The following is an 18,703-nucleotide window of genomic DNA, read 5'->3' as shown; positions in this document are numbered from 1 at the left end:
CAATACAGGCCACATTCTAGGGGTGTGGTTTTGGTCTGAAACAGCGCGGCTGACGAGAGCGTCAGTGAGGAGATATTTTGATCGGCTCGTTTGCAGCGACTAGGAGGTTTTTAATCATGAAAACAAGTTAATATATGTAAGTAGACCTCCATAACTAACATATATGTGACCATGAAAACAAGTTAATATATGTAAGTAGACCTCCATAACTAACATATATGTGTGATACAAGCATTCTATGTCACCTTTAATGACCAGCACTTCTTTGACTCCACACAGGTGTCTGATGACTGCAGGTTCACAGAGACAAACAACAATTCACAAGCATTCACTCTCACATTCACAGCCATTCACACTCACATTCACAACCATTCACACTCACATTCACAACCATTCACTCTCACATTCACAATCATTCACTCTCACATTCACAACCAATCACTCTCACATTCACATTCACACACACACATTCACAATCATTCATTCTCACATTCACAATCATCCATTCTCACATTCACAATCATTCACTCTCACACTCACAACCATTTACTCTTACATTCACAACCATTCACACTCACATTCACTCTCACATTCACAACCATTTACACACATTCACAACCATTCACTCTCACATTCACAACCATTCACACACATTCACAATCATTCATTCTCACATTCACAACCATTCACACTCACATTCACAACCATTCACTCTCACATCCACAATCATTCACTCTCACATTCACAACCATTCACACACACTTTCACAATCATTCTCACATTCACAATCATCCATTCTCATTCACAATCATTCACTCTCACAACCATTTACTCTTACATTCACAACCATTCACACTCACATTCACTCTCACATTCACACCATTTTACACATTCACAACCATTCACTCTCACATTCACAATCATTCACTCACATTCACAACCAATCACTCTCACATTCACAATCATTCACACACACATTCACAATCATTCACTCTCACATTCACAATCATCCATTCTCACATTCACAATCATTCACTCTCACACTCACAACCATACTCTTACATTTCATTCACACTCACACATTCACAACCATTTACACATTCACACAACCATTCACTCACACATTCACAACCATTCACACACATTCACACATTCATTCTCACAACTCACATTCACAATCACATTCCACATCATTCACTCTCACATTCACAACCATTCACTCACATTCACAAACCCTAACACTCACATTCACAAACATTCACACTCACATTCATTCACTCTCACATTCTGATCATTCACTCTCACATTCACAATCATTCACTCTCACATTCACAACCATTCACTCTCACATTCACAAACCCTAACTCTCACATTCACAACCATTCACACTCACATTCACAATCATTCACTCTCACATTCACAATCATTCACTCTCACGTTCACAACCGTTCACTCTCACATTCACATTCACTAACCCTAACCCTAACCCTAACCCTTTTGGACTGTGGGAGGAACCCGGAGAACATGTGACCTGAAAGAAAGACCCTTGTTCCAACCTGGACTCGAACTTTGTCTTCTTCTTCTTCTGCAAAGGCATGAGTGCTAACCACTACACCACCGTGTGGCCCTCAACTACTGTGAAAAACAACAAAGAAGATTTTCACTCTTTATTAGATCAATTGATGTTTGTTTATGTTCAAATGTACGAAACTAATAAAGTGAAATTTAATTAAATCATTCAAAGAATGAAGGACTTTAGATATTTATAGTTTATTATGTATTAGTACAAACAAGCAGATTACAGAAGTGATGAATACATGATGTGTTTGTGTCTCCTCAACGCAGACACGACACTCACGCGTGTGGACGTTCATCGTAAAATAATGTCAATCTTCTTTTAAAACATTTACTGCTGTGGTGGCCATTTTGTTTCCTTTGTTTTCCCACCAAACTTTACGTTAGCAAAGTTGCTAACATTAGCAGAACTGTGCAACATTAGCCAGCATTAGCAACGTTGCTTTAGGTAGCAGGATTGCTAGCAGACTTTGCAAACTTTAGCCATGTTTGCTAATATTAGCAAAGTTGCTAACATTAGCATCTTTGGATATGATGCTTGTCAACAAATGCTAGCTGTTTGGATGTCAAAGTAAAGGTGCAGTCGATGATTTTCTCAAAAACACTTGATCATTCAATTGTTTTCTTTTCTGAATTTTGACAGTTTGAATGTGACTCATGATATTCTGCCCCCTGGTGGCTGGTGAAGTTAGAGCATGAAACTGTTCCTATGGATTTCATACTGAGTTAGAAGGATTATTTTCATTTATAGATTCATTTAACATCAAACTACATATTGAACTTTTCTCACTCTTATTTCATCTTCATTTTAATGGCAACGTAACAAGTTTCAAAGGTGTTTTTGTGTTTTGGTGAGTTTGTGACGTCACAGTGAGTGGGTGAGTGAATCTCTGAGCCTCCCTAACATACACTTTCAGTGTGAAGGTCAGGCTTTGTGTCTCCTCCCACCACCACACATCTAAAATAACATCTGGAAACTCCTCTGAACGATGTTTTAGTTGTGTTATCTTCTCTGTTAGACTGTGCTGAGAACCAGTCTGAGACACAGGAGCCACGTCTCAATCCACGATCTGGACCTCAGTCCCTGACCTGGACCTGGAGTCACTAACCTGGTGACACTAACACACACATTAACATACACACGAGTTGTCAACCACTAAGGAGAGGAAAATAAAAAAAAAAGAAGGAAAAGATGAACGCATTAAGATCATGATTAATCTTTTCTTTATCTAACATCAAAGACTAATGCTTTGATGTTCGATAAAGAAAAAGATTAATCATTTGCTCAAAGTAAGACTTTGTAATAAGTAAGAAAAACATTTTTATTCACTGAAATAAAACTAAAAACGATAACAAACTGAAAGTGAATTGTGTGTTTATAAAACTAACTCAAAAAATGTGCTTAGTTTTCATCTTTGCAAATGAATTTCATACATAATGATATGAAGTGAATCACCTAATCTATATCTATATTACGAAAAACTCAAACTAATAAAACGAAAGTAAAACTAATTTACAAACAATACCAACGTATAAAAAGTTCAAATCTGCTCCTAAATGAATTCAAACAAACTTATTTTAAAAAAGGAGTCGACAGAACACGCTGTTCTGAGGAAAACACTGACAAAGAGCAGTGAGTTCTCTGAGGGTGAGACTGTCTCACTTCTGTCTCACTGTCTCCTTCACATAAACTACAGACAGCTTTTATCCACTTTAACAAAAGACTTTCTACGTCACATGATCACGTCTTTATCTCACTGTTAGACTGACTTTTATTACAGGAAACTGAAGTTTGTAAAGAACTCACTCTCCCACACACACACACACACACACACACACACACACACACACACACACACACACACACACACACACTGCCTCCTCCACTAAGTTCAAATGTCTTATTTTGAGTCAGTGACACAAAGTGACCACACAAGGCAGCAGAGGACCAGCAGCTACAATCACTGATTTTCTCTCTGGACTTTGGTGTGGGAGAGTGAGTAGTTTACAGACTTCAGTTTCAATTCAATTTCATTTTAATTGTTTCCTGAGTGTCAGGCTGGTTCTCAGCAGCAGGGGGCGCAGTAGTCAGCAGTCAGCTCTGACAGTGAGTCAGAACCCGGGACTGTGTCTTTAACAACGAGCTACTAAAATCAACTCCTCCTGCGATTCAGACACGTTTAGATAAACACCTCTCCATGCTCCTCCTGCTCGTCTTGCTCCTCCTTCTCCTGCTCCTCCTCCTCTGTCCACAGTCATGTGACATGTCTACATGGAGGCATCTGTGAAATCCTTCCGGGAAAATCCTTTCTGAAGAACAAAGAAAGGAACAAAACAGTGAGATGTTTTCCTGTCAGCAGAAATAAAAGAATATTAAATATTAAAGCATAAAATGTTCATCTGAGTAATGAAGTAAAGAAATGTGTTTATATGGATTCATTTATTACATGATTGATCAGGAAATGATCAATAACAAGGTGATTTTGGTTGTTTGGCTGAGTTGGTGTGTTTCTGTGTGCGTGTCCTTCTGAGACACAACAATCAGGACAAAGAGACATCTAAAAAAAACGCCATGAACTCCTCACTAACTTTGTTTGCCCACGTTACAAATCAGTGGAGTCTATTTCTTGTGTGATACACACACACAGACACAGAGACTCTGCTGCCTCGTGTGGTCACTTTGTGTCACTGAGGACAATCTGAGCGTGAGAAGTCTCTCAGAGAACTCTGGTAACCCTGTAAATATCGGAGTAATCAGTGGAGGTATTTCACGTCGTCAGAGCCAAGTGTGGATCAGGCGTGGAGAGAAGAACGGCGTGATGGAGGGAGGGGTGGGACCAATTATCACAGAGGAATGGAGGTCAAGTGGGATGAAAAGCAGATGTGTGCAGAAAGAAACCAGTAAACTATGTGGTGGAGATAAAAGTTCAGAGCACAGTGTCGGCGACGCCCACTTCTGCTCTTTCTTTTCACTTCATTCTCACAGAATCACAACGTGTTAGTTTGATTCTCTGAATGTGTTCAAGTTTTAAAATTACAGCTTACAGTTTACACACCTCTACACACACCTCTACACACACACACACACACACACACAGACACACACACACCTCTACACACACACACACACACACACACACACACACACAGACACACACACCTCTACACACACACACACAGACACACACACACACCTCTACACACACACACACAGACAGACATACACAGACACACACACACACCACATACAGACACAAACACACACGCGCACACAGACACGCACACACACAGACAGACACACACACACCTCTACACACACACACACACACAGACACAAACACACCTCTACATACACACACACCTCTACACACACACACACACACTCACACAGACAGACAGACAGACACACACACACACACCTCTACATACACACACACCTCTACACAGACACACACAGACAGACAGACACACACACCTCTACACACACAGACAGACAGACAGACACAAACACACACATACACACACAGACAGCACACACAGACACACACACACACACACACACACACACACACACACACAGACACAGACACAGACACAAACACACACACACACACACACAGACAGACAGACAGACAGACACACACACACAGTGGCAGTTGTTTTCAGTGTAACTGAATCATCAGAATCATTACAATCATCAGAATCATCAGAATCATCAGAATCATTAGAATCATCAGAATCATCAGAATCATTAGAATCATCAGAATCATCAGTTGAGCAGCAGGTCTGTGATAACTGCCCGTTGTTGGAGGTTCACTCTTGTTTTTAGGATTGTTAAGTTTTTTTGACTCATGTACAGTTCATCGTCGTCAGGCCCAGAGCAGGTACCTGGCAGCAGGTTCTGTGGCGAGGCGAGTCGAGCCAGTGGAAACACGGCAACAGTGACCACACGAGGCAGCAGTGGATCACCAGCTCCTGTTAAAATCACTGGTTTTCTCTCTGGACTTTGGTGTGGCAGAGTGAGTCTGTCTCACAGTGAGACGTGATCATGTGAAATAGATGTTATTAAGTGAACTGAAGTAAGGGGGCGCTCTGATGTGAAGTGCTGTTTGTGTGTCTCACCAGTTTGTAGTGTTTGTGCAGCTTGTTGTACTGAAACATGTTGTAGAGCACGGTGGAGGCGGCTCTCGCTGCTTTCACTCTCCCAGGACTGAAACAAGAGGTCACAGAGGTCACAGAGGTCAGAGGTCACACACAAGAAACTGAGGTCACAGAGGTCACAGAGGTGGTTTCCTGTCTCACAGTGAGATATTAAACGTCTGCCCCCTGCTGGAGAGCGGCGGTCGTTCTCAGACCTGTGGTCGTGGAAGGTCTTGATGCCCACCAGCTTGGACAGGCCGTTGAAGTAAGTGATGTCACGCGCGGCCAGAGAGCTGCAGGTGACCAGGTGATTGAGGACTCCACACAGGTTGGACACCACCTCGCTGGACGGTGTCTTCTGGAGTCCATCACACGGCAGCTTGGACACAATGATGTTCACCATGGTCTTCGCTGAGGAACAAAGAACAGCTGTGTGTGTGTGTCATCAGGTCTGGACTCCACAGACCACGTTCATCTCCTGTGTCTTCTGCTGGACCTGAGGTCAGTCTGCTGCTCACTGACCTCTGACCTGGTCTGTACACGTGTTCTAGAACTGATGCTGAACTTTAACCCTGACACTGTGTCACCAGATCATCTCAGTCCAGACTCTTCTCACCTGTGGTTCCTTCATGTTCAGAAGAGTCCACATCTGTCTTCAAGACCTGTCTCTGCTGAGAGCAGGAGACAGGAGACAGGAGAGACAGGAGGAACAAGACAGAAGAGACAGAAGACAGAAGAGACAGGAGACAGAAGACAGAAGACAGAAGAGACAGAATGTCCCTCAGTGATGTTCGTTGACGTCTTACCCATGTGGTCTTTGTTGGACGAGTGTCTGGACAGATTTCTCAGCAGACCAGTCAAAGGTTGGAGCTCCGTGTCACTGCTGGAGTCTAAGAGATCGAGGAGGACGGACAACATCTTCTCCTGCTCTGTGACCACAGCGGTCAGTACTGATGACCACTGAGAGACACACACACACACACACACAGAGACACACACACACACACAGTCAAACAGACCTGCTTCAACAACAGCTGAAGTGTGTGTTTCCTGTGGAGCACAAAGCTCACCCAGGTGTCTCCTGTGGTGATGTTCTGCAGAGCTCCTACAGCAGCCTCCCTGCAGGTGGCGCTGCTGTCTGAGTCCAGAAGAACCTTCTTGTACAGTGTCACAATCCTCGGGTGCCAGAGCCACTCAGAACCTTTGGGCTGACGGGACACTTCAGAGAGAACGCTGAGGTTCTGTTTACACTGCAGTCAACACAACAGGTTTACCACAGTGTGTGTCTGTGTGTGTGTGTGTGTGTGTGTGTGTGTGTGAGAGGTGTGTGTGTGTGTGTGTGAGAGAGTGTGTGTGTGTGGAGGTTTGTATTTTAAATTTCCTTGTACCTTGGTATAAATGACAATAAAAGGATTCAATTTCAATTCAATTCTGTGTGAAGTGTGTGTGTGTGAGTCTGTGTGTGTGTGAGTCTGTGTGGAGAGAGTGTGTGTGTGTGTGAGAGTGTGTGTGTGAGTCTGTGTGTGTGTGTGTGTGTGAGTGTGTGTGTGGGAGCCTGTGTGTGAGCCTGTGTGTGTGTGGGGAGAGTGTGTGAGCTGTGTGTGTGGGAGTCGTGAGTGTGTGTGTGAGCCTGTGTGTGTGTGAGAGTGTGTGTGTGTGTGAGTCTGTGTGTGTGTGTGGGAGTCGTGTGTGTGAGTCTGTGTGTGTGTGAGCCTGTGTGTGTGTGAGTCTGTGTGTGTGTGTGAGCCTGTGTGTGTGTGAGTCTGTGTGTGTGTGTGTGTGAGCCTGTGTGTGTGTGAGTCTGTGTGTGTGTGTGTGAGTCTGTGTGTGTGTGTGGAGTCTGTGTGTGTGTGAGCCTGTGTGTGTGTGGAGTCTGTGTGTGTGTGGAGAGTGTGTGTGTGTGTGAGAGTGTGTGTGTGTGTGTGTGAGTCTGTGTGTATGACAGTGTGTGTGTGTGTGAGTCTGTGTGTGTGAGTCTGACCTGAGTGTGTTTCTTGCTGTACAGAGGGAAACAGCTGATGGCGTCCATGTTCCTGGAGGCAGAAGCTCGGGTCGGTCCTTCTAGACGCAGACGCACAGACGGAGGAAGCTCCGTGTAGAGCTGATACGACAGATTCCTCATCACACACAGACAATTCTCCAGACCCTGAACACACACACACACAACACAAAACATACACACACAACACACAAACACACAAGATCAAAGTTCAAATGTCTGATTTTGTCTCTTCACTGTTTGAAATCGTTCAGATTGACGTCAGTGACACAAAGTAACCACGTGTGTGTGTGTGTGTGTGTGTGTGACACACTTCAAACACATGAACACATGAACTGTCCCTTTAACCGAGTTGTTACCTTGTTCTCTGCTGTGTCCTCTTGTTGGATGTAAGACACCAGAGAGTCCACCAGGCCTCGCATGTCTCTCATCTTCTGTCTTGTCCTTTCATTTACTGAGCTCAAGTTCCTACACACACACACACATACACACACAGCACACACACACACACACACACGGGCACACAGACACAGAACTTTAGTAAAACTATAAGAATAACTTAGTTTTCAGTTTATTACATCATATATGTTTATAAGTAATGTTTCCTCTCTTCTCAGCAGCAGGGGGCGCTCTCAGTGAACTCACCTCTGCACACACTTAATGTTCATAATGTGTCATAATGTTACATGCTGCTGATTAGCATGTGTGGTAAAGATGAGGGGCGTGATTGTGGGTGGGCGGGCGTGTCTGTGGGCGTGGTCACCTGAAGCAGCCAGTGGTGTTGTAGAAGATGTCTCTCTCAGACGGGGACAGTGGGAGACTGTTGGACAGAGGAATCAGGACGTTGTCCGTCAGCTCGGCTAAAGCGTCTCGACACAGCTTTTCCTTCAGGTTGTCTCTGGAGGACAGATTCCACAGGACACCTGCGGGACAACATACGTCTGATAAACCAAGACCTAAGTAGACCCAAGTAGACCCAAGTAGACCTAAGTACACCAACTAGACTCAAATAGATCTAAATAGACCAAGAAGACCGAAGTAGACCGAGAAAACCTAAGTAGACTGTAGTAGACCCAAGAAGACCGTAGTAGACCCAAGTAGACCTGAGTAGACCTTAATAGACCAAGTAGACCTAAATAGACTTAAGTAGACCAAGAAGACCGAAGTAGACATAAGTAGACCAAATAGACCTAAGTAGACCAAGTAGACCTAAATAGACCAAGAAGATCCAAGTAGACATAAGTAGACATAAGTAGACCAAATAGACCTAAGTAGACCTTAATAGACCAAGTAGACCTAAATAGACCAAGAAGACCGAAGTAGACCGAAGTAGACCAAGAAGACTCAGGTAGACCTAAATAGACCAAGAAGACCGAAGTAGACCGAAGTAGACCAAGAAGACTCAGGTAGACCGAAGCAGACTACCACGTTTAGAACATCCTGGACAAACAGGTGCCATGGATGGACTTTAGTGGGCGTTGTTTCTGGATTTTGTGCAGATAATAAATATGAAGAAAAAGAAAAACCCATCAGGTCTTGAATCTACTTGGATCGACAATGTGATGTGGATCAGTAAACATTGAGGCACCTGTGATGATCTTCCGAAGTTCCTCGTCAGGTTCACTGAGGACACCGATGAGATGCGTCAGTCCTCCAGCGTCTATGAGTGCCATTTTGTTGTCGGCGTTTTCGTAGATGAGGTTCCGTGTGGCACCGGTGGCATAGCGTTGCACTTCCTGGTTGTCACTGGTGAAGAGCTGAACCAGAGCTGGGATACCGTGTAGAACCCGGACCTGGGACAGAGGTAATATAAAAAACTGTGTCAGTCCATGTTTGCTGTGTTTCTGTCATGATACAGTCCAGTACACAGACTACTCCGCTCCTTCACTGACTTCCTGCAGCTGCTCGCATCCGCTTCAACACTCTGGTGCATGCGTTCCATGCTACAAACGGATCTGGTCAGGCCGACATCCAGGACATCATCAAACCCTAACCCCCAGCCCGCCCACTCCGCTCTGCATTGGTAAACCGGCGTGCTGCCCCCTCACTGAGAGGATCACAGAGGCGTTCACTGTCCTGACTCTAAAATGGAGGAACGAGCTCCCCATCGACATCCGGACAGAAGAAAACCTCCACAGCTTCCGACGCCGACACAAACACAAAATCAACACTTACTTATGACGAGCACCTTATAGTTTGACTTACTTCTCGCTCTTGTTTGTACACAAATGTTGAAATGCTTTGGATAAAAGTGCCTGCTAAATGACATGTCATGACATATAATGTTGTTGTATTTGTTGTTGTTTACGGAACATTAATAACACGTTGTTGTATTTGTTGTTGATTATGGAACATTAATAACATGTTGTTGTATTTGTTGTTGTTTACGGAACATTAATAACACGTTGTTGTTTACGGAACATTAATAACATGTTGTTGTTTACGGAACATTAATAACATGTTGTTTTTGATTAAAACAACCTCAGCTCTTTGTAAACTGAACTGAGGTAAAAAGAAGGCGGGGCTGCTGCTGGCAGTGGATGTTGCTGACCCGCCCTGACCGTTTCCCTCCGGAGACAGTTTCCTTCCTGTGTGTGTGTGTGTGTGTGTGTGTACTGGGGTTTGTTTCAGAAAGAAGGTTCAACAAACTCTGAGTTAACTTAACTCTAGGTTGAGCAACTCTGAGTTTTGGGTTTCAGAACAGCTGATAGCATTAGTTCAGTTCACTCATTCATCATTTCATTAATGATGATTAATGCTGCAGTCCTACCATTATGTTACATTAGATTAGATCTTTATTCAGCTGGAATCTGAAGATGAGAATATGGATCAAACTGAGAAAACATAGTTTATTATGGACCTTATTATTATTATAAAAGTGTCCATGTTCAAACTGACTCACTTTATTTAACTCTATTTTACATTCAAACATTTTGCTCAACACTATTTCATGACTATATTTCCACGTATAAATATAAACACAGTCAAACATTAAGATTTCGTCTGCAGCAAGATTCAAAAAGTCACTTTTAAACTACAGTGAAGTTAAAGTGTTTCCAGCTGCATCAGAAATATTCACCTCAGCTATAATCTTCATCATGATCAGTGATCTACGACAGGAACGTTTCACATGATGTCTACAGTACAGAGAGGGTCTACAGTGATGATGAGTCTACAGTACAGAGAGGGTCTACAGTGATGATGAGTCTACAGTACAGAGAGGGTCTACAGTGATGATGAGTCTACAGTACAGAGAGGGGTCTACAGTGATGATGAGTCTACAGTACAGAGAGGTGATGATGAGTCTACAGTACAGAGAGGGACTACAGTGATGATGAGTCTACAGTACAGAGAGGGGTCTACAGTGATGATGATTCTACAGTACAGAGTCTATGATGTCACAGTACAGAGTCTACAGTACAGTGGTGATGATCTACAGTACAGAGAGGGTACAGTGATGTGACTACAGTACAGAGGGACTACAGTGATGATGAGTCTACAGTACAGTGATGATGAGGTACAGAGACAGTGATGATGAGTCTACAGTACAGAGTCTACAGTGATGATGAGTCTACAGTACAGAGAGGGTCTACAGTGATGATGAGTCTACAGTACAGAGAGGGTCTACAGTGATGATGAGTCACAGTACAGAGAGTCTGGTGATGATGAGTCTACAGTACTACAGTGATGATGAGTCTACAGTACAGAGAGGACTACTGTGATGATGAGTCTACAGTACAGAGGGGTCTACAGTGATGATGATCTACAGTACAGAGAGGGTCTACAGTGATGATGAGTCTACAGTACAGAGAGGGACTACAGTGATGATGAGTCTACAGTACAGAGAGGGTCTACAGTGATGATGAGTCTACAGTACAGAGAGGGACTACAGTGATGATGAGTCTACAGTACAGAGATCTACAGTGATGATGAGTCTACAGTAGAGAGAGGGTCTACAGTGATGATGAGTCTACAGTACAGAGAGTCTACAGTGATGATGAGTCTACAGTACAGAGAGGGTCTACAGTGATGATGAGTCTACAGTACAGAGAGGGACTACAGTGATGATGAGTCTACAGTACAGAGGGACTACAGTGATGATGAGTCTACAGTACAGAGAGGGTCTACAGTGATGATGATTCTACAGTACAGAGAGGGTCTACAGTGATGATGAGTCTACAGTACAGAGTCTACAGTACAGAGAGGACTACAGTGATGATGAGTCTACAGTACAGAGGGTCTACAGTGATGATGAGTCTACAGTACAGAGAGGGACTACAGTGATGATGAGTCTACAGTACAGAGAGGGACTACAGTGATGATGAGTCTACAGTACAGAGCCAGTGATGATGGAGTCAGTACAGAGAGGGACTACAGTGATGATGAGTCTACAGAGAGGGTCTACAGTGATGATGAGTCTACAGTACAGAGTCTACAGGATGGGTACAGAGGGTCGCAGTGATGATGAGTCTACAGTACAGAGAGGGTCTACAGTGATGATGAGTCTACAGTACAGAGAGGACAGTGTTGATGAGAGTACAGTACAGAGAGAGTCTACAGTGATGATGGTCTACAGTACAGAGAGGGTCTACAGTGTTGATGAGTCTACAGTGATGTGAGTCTACAGTACAGAGATGGACTACAGTGATGATGAGTCTACATTACAGAGAGAGTCTACAGTGTTGATGAGTCTACAGTGTTGATGAGTCTACAGTGATGTGAGTCTACAGTATAGAGAGGGACTACAGTGATGATGAGTCTACAGTACAGAGAGAGTCTACAGTACAGAGAGGGTCTACAGTGATGAATGAGCTGAACGAGCTGAACATGCGTGAACAAGCGTGAACGAGCGTGAACAAGCTGAACGAGCGTGAACAAGCTGAACAAGTTGTAACCCTTCAAACACTGTAGTCCCTCTCTCCACTGGGGTGGAGTGGCTCAGTGGTTAAGACCCTACCTTGTGTACCAAAGACATCATGGTCGCAAGTTCGATTCCACCCCTGGCTAATTGTACTTGATTCCATTGTAAGTCGCTTTGGATAAAAAGCGTCTGCTAAATGACATGTAATGTAATGTAATGTAAAAACTGTGTGATGTTAATATTTCATCAAGTAATAAAGAAGCTTTGTGGGCGGAGCTTACAGTACGGAAGTCCCTGCTTGTTTTCCTCACAGAAATAACTGTAAATATAACAAACACACACACACACACACACAGTACCTGGTTTTTGGCTTCGTTGCTATGGTAACACTGGTGTTGAATGAATGCAGCTCCAAGAACGTGCAGAGCAACGTCCGGTTCAGAGAGATATCTGACCGCTGTGACCATGTCCAGACCCTGCATCCTACACACACACACACAGTAAACATGAGAGGAGGTTCCTGCAGAAACAAAGTAAATAAACTCTACGTCACATGATCACATCTTTATCTCACTGTAAATCACTCACTCTCTCACACCAAAGTCGAGAGAGAAAATCAGTAGACAAGAAGAAGAAGAAGAAGAAGAAGAAGAAGGAGGAGGAGGTCTCACTCTGCCAGAGCGTCGTTGCTGTGTATGGACGCTCCGTCCAGGACGTCCACTCCTTTCCCGACGCTCCTCACACTGCGGACAGACGGCGTGCGTTTGAGGGGGACCTGGTATGTCCCCGCCCTGGACACGTGCTGCTGCCACTGAGTCCCCCAGCTGTTCCCCCCCGCAGGGACAGCCCTGCTCGTCCCCTGCCAGCTCTCCTGCTGCAGCTGACGGTTGGCGATGCGGCTGATGGTGCGGTGGGAGGGGCCTTTGTAGGTGGACTGTAACGCTGGCTCCTCCTGCCAGAAACTTCTGTCCTGAGCCAGCGTCCCACTGAGGCTGCGCCGCAGACTGCCTGAGGGCGGCGCTGTGAGCGGCACAGAGGAAACCTCGGGGGGAAGCCACTCGTGCTCGGCCTGGCACTGAGACTTAGAGCGCCTACTGCTGGTCTGGAAGCTGCTCTGCACCGCGCTGCTTCTCTTGTGGTTTGTGTTGTAACTGCCTTCAACGGCAGAGTGAGACGAGAAACCCGAGGACAGGAGAGGAACTGTGGGGACCTGCAGGGCGGCGACGTGGAGACAAAGACACTATGAAACAAACTCAAGAAAAAACGGATATATATGTATATATAAATATATAAATATAAATATATATACATATATATGTGTATATATACAGACAGGTACAGACAGGTATAGACTGGTACAGACAGACTCACGGCCATGACACGGCTGGGTGTGTAACCCATGGATCTGGAACTAAAACCATGATGGTGGACCAGGTTCTTGGTCTCAGGAAAATAAAAATCTGAAACAAACAAACAAACATTTACATATGAACGTCCTTCACTTGTTACATGATAATAAACAGTATGTTGATTTTACTGTCAATCAGGTTTAGACCAGACCATGAAAATCTAAACACTGTAATCCAGAGTGTGTCTGTGTGTGTGTGTGTGTGTGTGCGCTGCATGCCTGGACACAAGAATCATCAGGTCAAAGGTCAGGGGAAGTATTTAAATATATCACCCTGAGGTTTTTTTCTCTTCAGCTGCTAAGTTCAGGCTCTGATCCACAGACAGTGTGTGTGTGTGTGTGTGTGTGTGGACTGAACTGCCAGTGGAATTTCTCTTTAAATGCTGATGCGTCCCATCACACTAAACCAGTGGTTCTTTACTGTCATGCCCCCCACAGGACAGAAATGTTTCCACCCGAACCTGATAATTTTTATTTATTTATCTGTATAAACCACTGTATGAGTTCTCTTGCCCTGCCTCTCACGCCCCCCAGGGGGGCCCGCCCCACTATACTGCACTAAACTCTGATTATACACACAAAAACACACACTCAGAAATGATGAGTGATAAAAATGTGACAACTCAGCAACAACACACACAGTTAAATATGAGCAGGTTAAAAAAACACACACAACAACACAAACAACTCCACTGACACACAACAACACAAACAACTCCACTTACACACAACAACACAACACAGTGACACAACAACACAAACAACTCCACTGACACACAACAACACAAACAACTCCACTGACACACAACAACACAAACACAGTGACACGCAACACAAACAACTCCACTTACACACAACAACACAAACACAGTGACACACAACAACAGTGACACACAACAACACAAACACAGTGACACACAACAACACAAACAACTCCACTTACACACAACAACACAAACACAGTGACACACAACAACAGTGACACAACAACACAAACAACTCCACTGACACACAACAATACAAACACAGTGACACACAACAACACAAACAACTCACTGACAAACAACAACACAAACACAGTGACACACAACAACAGTGACACACAACAACACAAACAACTCCACTGACACACAACAACACAAACACAGTGACACACAACAACACAAACAACTCCACTGACAAACAACAACACAAACACAGTGAAACACAACAACAGTGACACACAACAACACAAACAACTCCACTGACACACAACAACACAAACAACTCCACTGACACAACAACACAAACACAGTGACACACAACAACACAAACAACTCCACTGACAAACAACAACACAAACACAGTGACACACAACAAGCTAACTAAAGACTAACATCACAAGCTGTTCATAGATGTTTTATTTGAGTTTTTAAAATCAGTGAATATTTAAACGTGTTTGATCAGCTGTTCTAAAATCACATGAGGCTGAAGGTCACAAGGTCACAAGGTCAGGGCAGTTTAAAATAGACTCTGATAAGAGATGAGGACACAGAGACAGATTCATGTCCAAACAGTCCACAGTGTCCACAAAGTGTAAAAAACTAACCCTAATAAAAACGAACTAATAAAAACGAACTAATAAAAACTAACACTAATAAAAACTAACTAATAAAAACTAACTAATAAAAACGAACTCTAATAAAAACTAACTCTAATAAAAACTAACACTAATAAAAAACTAACTAATAAAAACTAACTCTAATAAAAACTAACTAATAAAAACTAACACTAATAAAAACTAATAAAAACCAACTGTAATAAAAACTAACACTAATAAAAACTAACCAATAAAAACTAACTTATAAAAACTAACTCTAATAAAAACTAACTAATAAAAACTAACCAATAAAAACTAACTCTAATAAAAACTAACTAATAAAAACTAACTAATAAAAACCAACTCTAATAAAAACTAACTAATAAAAACTAACTAATAAAAACTAACACTAATAAAAACTTACTAATAAAAACGAACTTATAAAAACTACCTCTAATAAAAAACGACTAATAAAAATGTGAACACATGAACGTGAACACATGAATGTGCACACATGAATGTGCACACATGAGTAACCGACGGCCTATTGTCTTATCAAGCACAGGTTTGAGGGCGGGGCTAAACCTTCCTCTGACACACTTTCCTTTTAACATTCCATCCTGTCTGCAGGGAAACGCACACACACACACACACACACACACACACACACACACACTCTGAAACATCTGAACTCCTTAAAGCTGCAGTACGTAACAAAACTGTCAGATCTGACTGAGGGAGCGTTTGTATGTGTACAGCAGCAGAGCAGGGGTGCAGCAGGTCGGAGGGGGCGGAGTCTCACATTGTCTTCATGCTCAGGAATGTGGACACACATGAGGAACCACTCAGGACTGTGATGTGTACGTCACATGATCATGTCTGTATCTCACTGTGAGACACACACACACACACACACACACTGCTGCCTCCATCACTAAGTTCAAATGTCTTTAATCTGATTCATTTAAGTGACACAAAGTGACCACACGAGGCAGCAGAGGACCATCAGCTCCTGTGTGTGTGTGTGTGTGTGTGTGTGTGTTAATGAGGCTAAAGTTGATTCTTTGTTCTCCACAGAAACTCCTGTGTGTTATTTCCTCTCACAGGAAAATGACTTCATGTCGGTCTCTGTGACAGGACCAGGACCAGGACCAGGACCAGGACAGCAGTGTGTGTGTGCGTTGAATGATGTATAATTTACAATAAAAAAACAGAACCTGGCATGAAGTGATGGACCACATGTGGCCCATGGGCCGCAGGTTTGACACCTCTGCTCTGCCAACGCCACGTTGACATTTTCAAACTTCAGGAGGTCGGAGATAATTTGACGCTAACTTCACTAGTTTACGTCGGTTAATTTAACCAAACTGTTCAAAAATCACAACAACGAGACACCCGACCAAGCCACGCCCACGTCCACGCCCACACCTTAACCACTAACTGCTAACCGGACTAGCAAACATGGGCAACGACGTGGTGTCTGAGAGAAGAACGCTGCCCCCTGCTGTTCAAAGATCTTAATCTGTCCTGAGACAGTTATGACGCCACGGTAGCTAGCGTCTCCACTAACATAGTAAGTAGTAACTATGTCGGTCGTTCACGTTAAGTAGCGACCGACATTAAGTGGAACGTGGGCCATTACAGACTCGTTGCCACGGCAACAGGGATCACCAGGGAGAAACTACCATTACGTTACATGTCACTTAGCAGACGCATTTATCCAAAACGACTTACAGTGGAATTGAGTACAAATCAGCCAGGGGTGGAGTCGATGTGGGTCGACTCAGGGGTGGAGGGGTGTTCTTATCTCTTTGTGAGGACACACCATTGACATTATGCATCTCATAGACCCTTACCCTTAACCTAAACCCTTAACTTACTTCTAATCTGACCCCTAAAACCGGGTCTTAACCCTAAAAAAGCTCTTTAAAGATGTGGGGACCGGACCAAATGTCCTCACGAAGACATACATACATGTCCACGCACGCGCGCGCGCACACAGGCCTTTCATGAAACGCCTCTGGCTGCACGGACACCTGCGTGATTGTGGTCTGATGAGATCCGGTTCTGATGTGGTCCGTGTTTGTGTCTCACCTGTGGATCCGGACAGCGGCTCGTCCAGTCTGGTCAGGGAGCTGGACTTCTTGTTCTCCTGCAGCCTCCTCCGGACCTGCTCCTGGACTCTCCGGGCTCTGGCCGCCGGGTCCGGACTCGGACCGTCCGAGGGCAGCGCGTACGCGGTGCAGGAGGAGTTCGGCTGCAGGGCGGAGAGGAGACACGCGCTGTCCACGAGGACCACACTCATCCTCACACGAGAAGAAGGAGAAGAAGAAGAAGAAGAAGAGAACGTGGATCCTCGTGCCCTCTCCTCTCTGCTCTGTCTGTCCGTCCGTCTGTGGGCGGGGCTACAGGCTTGGGCAGCAGCCAATCAAAGGTCACCTGTTGTTTGTCTGTCAGGGTGACCAGGGGCGTTTCCAGGGAGTTTAGGGGCGGGACACAGTTTTAAAGGGTTGTTTCTAGAAATGACTTTTATGTAAAAGAGTTTTTTGTTGATTTAATATTTAATGTTATAATATTTATAATATAGTGGATAAGGTTATTATAGAGTTATAATATTGTTGATGTAATAAATATGATTATTTTATTAACTTTTAAAATGATTCACTATTTTAAGAAAAAGAAGACAGTGTGTGCTGTGTGTGTGTCTGTGTGTGTGTGTGTGTGTGTGTGTGTGTGTGTGTGTGTGTGTGTGTGTGTGTGTGTGTGTGTGTGTGTGTGTGTGTGTGTGTGTGTGTGTGTGTGTCTGTGTGTGTGTGTGTGTGTGTGTGTGTGTGTGTGTGTGTGTGTGTGTGTGTGTGTGTGTGTGTGTGTGTGTGTGTGTGTGTGTGTGTGTCAAAGATTGATGCAAGAGAACAAAAGTTTAAAGTCGTAAAACCTAAACAACAAGCTGAAAGACATGAGTCGCATGATCACACAGAGCAACAGTGTACCGAGTGGTTGCCTGGCAACAAAATCACAACCATACAAGGCTTCTGTTTTTAAAAGTGTTGAACTGAATCATGACAGTTCAGGGTTTGTGTGTGTGTGTGTGTGTGTGTGTGAGAGCGCCCCCTGCTGCTGAGATTTAATCACAGAAATGCA

At 43.9% G+C, this 18,703-nt stretch overlaps 1 protein-coding gene across 1 annotated transcript; it reads right to left on the bottom strand.

Annotated features, from left to right (window-relative positions):
- Window positions 1-1,751: 1,751 nt before the first annotated feature.
- On the bottom strand, window positions 1,752-17,949 carry LOC122762623 (plakophilin-3-like). Its single transcript, XM_044017809.1, has 13 exons — window positions 17,657-17,949; window positions 13,947-14,035; window positions 13,247-13,785; window positions 12,935-13,058; window positions 9,303-9,507; window positions 8,478-8,637; window positions 8,074-8,182; window positions 7,697-7,861; window positions 6,786-6,965; window positions 6,522-6,675; window positions 5,931-6,126; window positions 5,698-5,785; window positions 1,752-3,885 (listed from the first exon to the last, which is right to left on the bottom strand). The coding sequence occupies exons 1-13, from the start codon at window positions 17,865-17,867 to the stop codon at window positions 3,844-3,846; spliced, it is 2,262 nt and encodes a 753-aa protein (XP_043873744.1). The 5' UTR covers window positions 17,868-17,949; the 3' UTR covers window positions 1,752-3,843.
- Window positions 17,950-18,703: the final 754 nt, after the last annotated feature.

This window comes from Solea senegalensis, unplaced genomic scaffold (genome assembly GCF_019176455.1).
Source record: "Solea senegalensis isolate Sse05_10M unplaced genomic scaffold, IFAPA_SoseM_1 scf7180000015857, whole genome shotgun sequence".
NCBI lineage: Eukaryota > Metazoa > Chordata > Actinopteri > Pleuronectiformes > Soleidae > Solea > Solea senegalensis.
This window is presented reverse-complemented; position numbering and strand designations above follow the sequence as displayed.

Bases quoted from the DNA above. Each gene is read 5' to 3' on its own strand.
- LOC122762623 (XM_044017809.1), bottom strand. From the start codon at position 17,867: ATGAGTGTGGTCCTCGTGGACAGCGCGTGTCTCCTCTCCGCCCTGCAG. The intron at 14,036-17,656 runs GTGAGACACAAA...TGTTTGTTTCAG, and splicing joins GCCGCTGTCCGGATCCACAG to ATTTTTATTTTCCTGAGACC. The intron at 3,886-5,697 runs GTGAGACACACA...TTTGTTCTTCAG, and splicing joins TGCACAAACACTACAAACTG to AAAGGATTTTCCCGGAAGGA.